The following is a 9,559-nucleotide window of genomic DNA, read 5'->3' as shown; positions in this document are numbered from 1 at the left end:
ACAATCTTATCTACACCCGTGTGAAGATTAGTCCTAACAGTTTTCCTAAATGTTTCCATAAATTTGAGTGAAAGATCCACTAGAGACATAACATATTGAGGGGTCTCATAAACCAGATGGCTGCAGGGTTTCATATGACCACCAGGACAAAGGGCGGGGGTGTTCACTTTGTTGATTACCATGGTTTACCTTGCTAGCCCACATCTGGTATATAAAACATCTGGCTTCAGTGCTGAGACAGAAGCTAAATGGAAAATGTGAAGATGCCTTGACAGAGGATAAAGAGAGATCTAACCTCAGGCCAGGAGAAAAAAAAGATGCAAGTTTAAATGATGAGAAAAATAAAACGAGAGCACACAAAATGTAAAGTTGTCGTTTATCGATTTTGCTTTCTACACTGAAGTGTGTCTCGGCAGCTTCTTACAAGAGTGGGAGGGGAATGGGAAGAAACAGTCTGTACTCCTTTATGGAATGCAGCATTCTCGGCCACATTGCAACTCAGAACAAACAGCCCAGTAGAGAGTAGGGCATGACTCTTGTTCTCATCAATGTAAACACAACATTAATATTGAAGATTCAAGAAAATGGGTAAAAAGTCCAGTGTCTCCTCAATCTGTGCAATGGTGAAGGTGCTTGCCTCTACCCTTGGACAGGTCCCACAGGGAACCTGAGGTCGTGACCTCGTCCCAGCTGCAGCGAAGTGGGTGTGAACACAGAGGAACCCAACATGCTCTTCCTGAAGGTCTTGGAAGGGACATGTGAGTCTTCAGAATTGGGCTCCCATGGATGATTCCAGTTCTTCTAAAGGCCTGCGAGGTTCGTACCTTTCGTGTGCACAGAAACAGTCCCTTCAAAGCCCTTTCCCCATGAATCAGTCACTGCCAATAGAAAATGTGACCGGCTGTAAAGCAGTTGGTCTTCGTGTTTCTGCAGCCCCCTAGCCCCTGGATTCTGGAGATTGGGAATTCGAGGTCATGGGGGCCTCAGACAGTCCTGAAGGAAGCTGCCCACGCTTAGATATTGGCTGAAGACTCTTGTGCTCCTTGCTGGACCACTGCTCATACAGGGATGTGGGTTGTGGACCTGATTTTTCCTCCAGAGCCTTAAAAGATCCGATTTTCTATTTTGGATTTCCAGACCAAAAACAAATCAAATCCCCCAACACAAAAACAAGTCAAAACAAAACAAGAGTGACCTTGAGGATAAAGAACCAACCAATTCCACCTCCAGGTCCCACCAGGTACAACGTCCCCATTGGGTTTTTCCAAATGGTTGGTTCTGATCATTGGTTTTGCCCTCCCCTTGGATGCCCAGCTGGATTGCAGGGAAAAGAAGAAAGCTTCTTCTGAATGAAGAGGCATTTTTGCTTTTATTTCCTGGGATGGCTAACCCCCAGCACCCTGACTTCCCTTTCTTAAAAAGCAATGAGAACATCCCGAAGCCCGGCTTGGTTGTGTGGCTTTGTGGTGGGCCAACCCCTTTGCTTGCTCTCACTCCTCCAAGAATGTCCCATTCTTGAAGAGACTGTGTAGATGAGCAATTTTTCCACACCCTGGGGATGCCAGGTCGTGGAGCAGAGAGGGGCTGGTTGGATCCTTGTCCCAGATCTCTGTAATAGGGCAGCTCTGTTGGGCCAAAGAAACAGATAAAAACAAACCAAAAAAGCAGTGCTCAATTTTGAGTTTGAAGGCTGGGCCCCCAACAGCAAGTGGCTCTCCCCTTTGAGAATGTCTCCCCCTAGCCGTGGGCTTCTTGGTGCTAGCTGTTGTTCTCGGCCGTGAGATACTTGAGGGCGGCAAAGCCATAGCGGCGGGACATGTCCTGCTGAAACTCCTCTTTCAGGGTTTTGAGACAGATGCGGTATTGCTTGTTGGACCGGAACTTGGTGATGTCGAAGCTGGGGGCATGAGGCATATGGATCATGTAGGCGTTGGGGAGCACGATGAATTCATATTCCTGGAGGAAGATAAGAGCAGTGTGAGTACCTGCAAGAACCTTCAGTGACGTATGATGAATGCCCAAGTGGATGATCGAATGGCTAAGTGAAGGAATGAAGTGGGGGATGACACCAACAAGCAGGGCAGCACCATGGAGAGCACAACCATGGTGGAGAAGGATGGTTCAGGGCTGTTTCCATGACCTTGGACTTCTCTGAGCCTTTGTTTTCTCACCTATAAAGTGAAAGGAATAATACCTACCTTAAAAGATGACCAGTAATGTATGGATAGTGCTGGGCAGAGCTCATGGCCCATAAAAGGTTCTTGATAAATGTGAGCACACACCCATGTGGTTGCTCGAGAATGACGTAAGCCATGAGAGATTCTCTTGCTCAATTAAATGACATCTGTTTATGTGATTTCTTGTAGGGCTTGATGAGATCTGACAGACTCAATAGATCAGTACAAAAAGAGGGGACAAAAAGAAATAACGGAAAAAAAAAGGTTCCACTGGACTGAAGCTCATCGAGAACAAAACTCTCACCTATATAACCTTATTACAAGTCACAGCATCATATGGTATCCTCCACTTGGCAGAATATAGACAAAAACTCAGACCAAAAATAAAAGGTCTCCAAATAGCCAAAATAGGTGACACAAATTTAGGACACATAACCCAAAGGAGAACCTAGCACACCTCCACTCAGAATCTATGTGCTCTGATTTTGGACATAGTGTCTGATAAACTTGGGTCATCAGTTTCCAGGCTCAGAGCAGATCAGAATAACCTCAGAAAGGGAACATAAGGATGGGAAAGGTAGCTGTTACAGACGGAGGAATACTGACAGCAGCAAAAAATGACAGCTGATGGTGAGGAAGGAGTGAGAAAAATCATGAAAAGGTAATACAGTGACTCCCAGAGCTTAGCTGTCTGGGACATTCCACGTGGAGACGGAGAACCCTACCAACACCACTAGCCCCTACAGGTGTGGCTGGATTACCTGTCAGGTGTCTACTCATTATTTCCTTAAATCCCTGGAAAGGGTAAAATTATGTTTGGCATGTGCTATTGGCAAAGAAAAAAAAATGTGCACCAAATTTTCAAGAGTACTGTCAAAACTGTTGAAAACAAACAGCCCAGATTTTGGTGCTGGAAAATTAACTTTATTTGAACCAGTTCACCTGACCACATTGCTGGAAGCATGAATATTACAACATTCCTTTTCTTTCAAGCAGAAGCTAAGGCAGACTAAACATTTCTGTCTGTGAGCAGCACTGCCCCATCTCCAAGTATTATTGAAAAAACAGATACTAAAGGCCACGCTTTCTACTGTTAAATATGGACACTATTCTGTAACCTTCTATCTACATCAGTGGTTCACAACCCTAGATGTTTATTAAAACCACCTGGGACCACTCAGGGCAGCCAGCCAGCACTGAGCATCCAACCTGAATTTGAGGTGCTCTATGAGGAGGTGCCTTGGAGAAGAGCATACAAAGAGAAAAAAGGGTGGGGTTGAGGGGGCCAGGCATCCCTCTCTAACTTAACCAGATAACTCTGCTTTTGTTTGTTTAACACAGGAGTCGATAAACTGCGGCATGTCTGGCCACTGCATGTTTTTGTAAATCAAGTTTTATTGGAACACAGCCACGCCCATTTGTTTAGATACTGTCTATACCTGAATTACAATAGCAGAGTTGAGTGGTTGAAAAGGAGACCTGTAGGCCCCACCAAGCCCCCCAAATTTATTATCTGGTCCTTCACAGAAAAATTTTCAGACCCTTGGTTTAACCTATTAGAATTCTGCAGGAGATTCCTTTTGAAGCAGGTGTTCAGTAAGTATTAGTTGAATGAATGAAAAGGTTTCATGACTAAATACAGCCTAAAAATCATCACTCTTTTAGTTATAGTGTGGAACAATTAGCTGTATGCTTTGTGTCATTTATACGGAACTCCTAGAATGCCATGTGTCAATTATATGACTCACAAGCAAAGTGATGAATGGGCATCACTTGCTCGTCTTCATCACTGGGTTGAGTGAGGATGAGGGAGTGAAATGGTTTGTTACAGCACACTCCCATTTGCCTGGGTCCTGGCCAGGAACCCAACTCTCACCCAACGGTAGAAGAAAGAGGAATGGTTTGGGAATCAATAGCCCCGAGAATTAGTACTGCCACATCCTGACTCTAGGTCCCTGAACACGTCTTGTTCTCTCTTAGGTCTCTGTTTTCTTATCTCCAAGGTCCCCTTTCAGCTGTAAGATCTACGTCTCTCCTCCCTAACCCCTAACCCCCAGCACCAGGTCCATGATGTCCCATTCTTCTCACCTGTGCATCCAGTTCCATGATATGAGCCACCTTGTTCCAGCCAAAGCCCACAAACCTCCGGTCATACTCAGGGCAGTCCCGTCTCACAACGACGTATGGCTCAAAATCAGCCTCCCACTCAACCCGGTAAGGCGTGGTGGCGGTCCGCCACTTGGCGAAGTTTGTGGGTGCGTGGCCTTTCGTCCAGACATGGTACCTGGGACACGTGGAGAAAAGCCATCGGGGGAGGGAAGGAACTGAGTTTCCAAACACTGCTGATTTGGAGGAAGAAAAGTTATATGCTGACAAAGTCCTTGCTGTGGGTTGAACTGTGTCCCCCAAAAAGATACGTTCAAGTGCTAACTGCCAGTACCTGTGAATGGGACCTGTGTGCAAAGAGGGTCTTTGCAGACGTAAACAAGATGAGGTCACAGTGGATTAGGGTGGGCTCTAATCCAAAGACTGGTGTCCTTATAGAAGAGGGAAATTTGGATACAGAGACACACAGGGAGAATGCCATGTGAAGACAGAGGCAGAGATTGAAGTGATGCACACACATGCCAACAGTCACCAGAAGCTAGAAAGAGACAAGGAAAGATTCTTCCCCAGAGCCTTTCGAGGAAGCAAGGACCTGCCAACACCTTGATTTTGGACTTCTGGCCCCCAGAACGGTGAGAGAACAAATTTCTGTTGTTTTAAGTCACCCAGTTTGTGTATTTTGTTATGGCAGCTCTAAGAAACAAATCTAGTTGGTTATCTACATCCTTCGCTAACGAGGAGACTCTCACTATGAAAGGGTAAGTGAACTCCTGGAGTGCTCTGTATCATTTATACGGAACTGCAGGTTAGTCTGTACCAGAGTTATTCCTACCAGAGGCCACTGTGGAAGGCAGAAGTCTAAAATGACCCTCAGTGACCCTGCCCTTGCATAATGTCTCCCCCTTGAGGCAGAACCTGGGGGTTCACTCCTGTCATCATCTTACATTATACGGCAAAAGGGATTTTTGTAGATGTAATTAAAATTTCTAATCAGTTGACTTTGGATTATTTAAAAGGGAGATTATTGAGGCGGGCCTGACCTAATCACGTGAACCTTTAGATCTGGGTTTGGAAGAAAGCAAAGAGCCATATGTGAGCTGTGTATGGGGGCCAGAGGGCAAAGAACCAGCAGGAAAACGGTGACCTCAGTCCTACAGTCATAAGGAAAGGAATTCTGCCAACAACCAGTGATCCTGGAGGAGGACCACAGGCTCTGGAGGAGAACTGCAGTCTTGTCCACACCTTGATCTCAGCCCAGTGAGACCCTGAGCAGAGAATCCAGCCATTCTATGCCCGGACCTCTGACCCTCAGAGACTGAGAGATAATTTGTATTGTTCTGAGCTTCTAGATTTGTGGTAATTTGTTATACAGCAATAGAAAATGAATACACAAAACAATAATGATAATAAGCTAATATTTATTAAGTACTTATCATATACTGGTTACGTTGCAAATATTGTACCTATAGTTTTAAATTCTTATAACTTACCTAATATCAAGTTACAAATAGTAAGTGGTGGAGCTGGGATTCAAACTTAAGCAGCCTGGCTCAAGGGCCAGGACCCTTAACCACTATGCTGGGTTATGTCTCTTATATGTCACTGTCACTCACACTCTCTGGCCTATACATAGAGCAATTAGTCAATGATGGTACACTAAGTTGAATTAATGAATAATCTAAAAACTTGAGAGGCACCTAAGACAGAAGCCAGTTAGTGGGGCAGGAATATGCCTCTGGAAGCTACAAAGAGATGGCAGGAGGCTGGAAATCTAGTGAAGCAGCAGACAGGGCCCAAGAGAAGTGGATTAGGGAAAAAGAACATTCTAGAAAGAAAAGTTTCATAAAATGAAAGCAAGAGGGAAGGATGGGAACCCAACAATTTAGCTATAGGGAGAAAGGAGCTTGTAGTCCTGGGTTCCATCTCTGCTTCAGGGAAGGCTCTCAAAACAAGTGAGTTTTGAGTAAGTGTTCAATGCAGCTAGCGGAGCCCTCCAGTTGGGGATGTGGCTGCTTCTTTATTTTGCTCCTTCACCACCGAGGCTGGAGTTCCCCCGGACCCGCAGGGAACCGTCCGGTGTGGCTGAATGGGTGTTGGCCAACGGGTGGACTTTCAGTAAGTTGTGTTGTTGGGTGAGATAGCCACGCTGGGGGAAGGCAGGGACTTGAATCTCCGGCTCCACCAATTCAGCAACCCCCACCAAAACCCAATTCACTTGAGTGCAAGAAAAACGAAAGGTGGAGTAATGCCACTTCAACGGAGTATGAGAAGGCGGGATAGTGCAAGATGTCAGGACTAATTCAAAAGGCAGGCTGGAAGGAGCTGATTTCCCATTTGCAAACTTGTGGAACAGGCAGTCTTAACATTTGACACCTCTGACGGAACTGGCCCAGCGCAACCAACGGCTGTGAACGTGTATTCGGTTCAAAGCACAGCACCGTGGAGCCACTGCACTGCACCAGGGTTCAAATACCGTCTCCTCTGCTTAAGAGCTGTGGACCTCATACAACGAAGCATTTAAACCAGGCTTTACTCTCCTCTTGTGTGTCCACTGGGGAAAAGAATACCTTGTTCAACCGCGAGGAGCTTGAATGAGAAAATGTTTGTAAAGAGCCTGGCACAGTGCTGCCACCCAGGTGTTCAATAAATGTTACTTCCCTAACCGGTGGCGTAACGAGGTGGCTAAAAACACTGGTTCTGGAACCAGCCTGTCTGGCTTTGAATTCTGTCACTCAACAGGTGCAGAGAACTTACTGAACCCCCCTGTACCTTTGCTTCCCTCTCTTGGTAAAACAGAGATCCTAATAATACGTACTTCATGGATTCATGACAATTATGTGGATTAATTCACATAAAGTACTTAGAGCAGTGACTGATATACAGTAATTCCTCAAAAAATGAAGATAGTCTCCTTATTATTTCCACTTTTTTGTAATTCATGGTGGTCTTATTCTCAGCGACATCAATGCATTGACAGCCATCTTCTTTGTCCTCCATCTTTAGAATCTAAACTCTCTGCCTATTATAATGTGAAAAAGAAGGAAAAAGAGAGGGGGAGTCCAGGGATAGCTGGGTCAGTTCTGTTCCCCTGGGTGGGGAGGCAGCTTCCATTCGCTCAGCCCGGAAGACGGACAGCATGTCGAGTGGCTGGTCAGCACAGAACATGGTGAAGTTACAGCTGACCTGTCATTAAAATAAGGCACGGCCTGAAAATGCCCAAGGAACCTACTCTCAGACCAGTAGACAGAGGACTCCAAGGCTTGCTCTCTGAGACCAGCAACACTAGGTAGCCTCCAAAAAAAAATCAGTGATGAGAGAGGTGTCCTGGGTGCACCTTGTAGGATGCAACTTTGAAGAGATTTGGGGCACTTGGCTTTGAGCAGTGGTTCTCAAACTCGAATGTGTATCAGAATCCCCTGGAAGACTATTTTTTGACAGTCAGATCACTGGGTTCCACCCCCAGAGTTTCTGATCCAGTAGGTCTGAAATGGGGCTTGAGACTTTGCATTGCTAACAACTTCCCAGGGGATGCTGATGCTACTGGTCCCAGGACCACACTCTGAGAATGGCTGCCCTAGAGGATTAGTAGGGGTGTGGACAATTTCTCATGCCAAGTGCAGTGGGCAGCAGGTTCAGCTGCCAGGAGGCTTAAAAGTTCGTCATTTGGAGGGAAGGTGACAAATGTAATTTCTCGGAGGGGAGGTCTCTAATTTAGCACTTGGCATGGTAGCTTGCAAGCTATTGGCCAGAGCAGCAATGATGGACACACCCCAGCTCTCAGGCCTACAGACTTGGCCTTGAAATGAGTTCTTAAATCACCTGGGGATGAAGACAGAAGGAAGGAGGCCTTGGAAACTTGCCAGGTGTTCAGCCACCAGGCTATGGCGTCTGCGGGAGACTCAGACGGAGGTTTGGTCTCAGAGTCTCAATTTTTCCCTACATCTTCAAACACTGATTGGTAAGAAAATTCAGGACTTGTGATCAGTGGTCCAGTGGTATTTTGTTCAGAGCTCTGTGGTTCCTCAGACATGGGCTGAACCCAGGCTCTGCCATATACCTGCTGTATGTCCTTCGGCACATTATTTAGCCTCTCAGTGCCTCAGTTTTTTTCATCTGCAAAATGGGGATAACAGTACCTGCCTCATGGATTTGTTGTAAGGATTAAATGAGCAGATCACGGTGCCTGGCACATGTTAAGCACTCAATAAATGATAATTATTATTTCTTTCCAAAAACAAAGAAGGATTGGTTTGTGGGGCGATTAACTCTTTCAGGTCACTTTCCAGAACTCTGGATAGAGGAAGAAGGCTGGAGTTTTAGTCCTGGTTCCATTAGGACCCCTCCACTCCTCAGTTTCTTTACCCGTATAAAATGTGAAAAGGGATACTCTCCGAGTTGTTGAATCAATACCCTATCTCATAAAGTTATTTTCACACAATAAAGTTTGCTTGAGAAAACCTTCTAGAAATTTATAGTAACTTAATAGTAGTATGAAAACCTCAGTTACTGTTACAATCTTTTCAATAAAAATCAGATTGCCTAAAAACGTATGTTTTTTAGCTCTAAGGAAGTGTTGGCCATTCTTGCATTGTTTGAAATGGAGGCCTCTCTTTAAAATAGGAGCGTACGGAAGCAACGGTGCCCTCTTCAGACTGCTCTTCAAGAGACCGGGCAGGACCCTACTTCCCAAGGGGTGCTACACTTAATGCGGAGGCCTGTCCCGGAAGACGGAACCCATTCGTGCTGGGGCAGTCATACAGACTCCCTGGGCATTTTGGACAGGTGGGAGTGTAGCTCCCGAGGGATGTTCCTGCAGGACTCAGGGGCCTGGGAAATCAGGAAAATGAGGGGTTCATTTGAAACGGTCACTTGGGCAACAGGAAAGTCAGCTTCCATATCTGCTGTGCCCAACCTTGAAGTCACCTTAATGACTTTGGTTGTTGAAGCTACTGCTGCCTATCCCAGGCCTGAGGACCTCGGAGAACAGACCAGTCACAAAAATAGGAAAAGGGAAACAGAGGCCATGGTGCTAACAGGATGCAACCCACTTACCAAATGAATGAATGAACAAGCAATTGAAAGAGAGAATGCAGACCAGGAGCCTCAACTGATGAACTCCCCACCCAAATTCCTACCCTTCCATCTGGATATGTGATGTCTCTCACCCATGCACAAAGTAAGTACCTGGCAAGTGAGAAGAGAAAGAATATTCTAAGGCAGTGGTGCTTTTTTTGGCCTTAAAATGGCCTAAGGCTAGCAATGAACTTCTGGGCCCA

At 45.8% G+C, this 9,559-nt stretch overlaps 1 protein-coding gene across 10 annotated transcripts in view; it reads right to left on the bottom strand.

The window, feature by feature from the left end:
* Positions 1 to 355: 355 nt before the first annotated feature.
* The window catches only part of LARGE1 (LARGE xylosyl- and glucuronyltransferase 1), a 535,223-nt gene continuing 526,019 nt past the window's right edge, over positions 356 to 9,559 (bottom strand). For all 10 annotated transcript variants that reach the window (XM_058568473.1, XM_058568475.1, XM_058568472.1 and 7 more), the window contains 2 exons: positions 4,266 to 4,461; positions 356 to 1,956 (listed from right to left, as the gene is read on the bottom strand). In XM_058568473.1, the coding sequence (XP_058424456.1) occupies positions 1,759 to 1,956; positions 4,266 to 4,461 (394 nt within the window). In that variant the 3' untranslated portion in view covers positions 356 to 1,758. The remainder of the gene's footprint in view (positions 1,957 to 4,265; positions 4,462 to 9,559) is intronic.

The sequence above is a fragment of the Diceros bicornis genome, chromosome 25, assembly GCF_020826845.1.
Source record: "Diceros bicornis minor isolate mBicDic1 chromosome 25, mDicBic1.mat.cur, whole genome shotgun sequence".
NCBI lineage: Eukaryota > Metazoa > Chordata > Mammalia > Perissodactyla > Rhinocerotidae > Diceros > Diceros bicornis.
The sequence above is the reverse complement of the archived record's forward strand: the minus strand, read 5'-3'. Positions and strand labels throughout refer to the sequence as shown.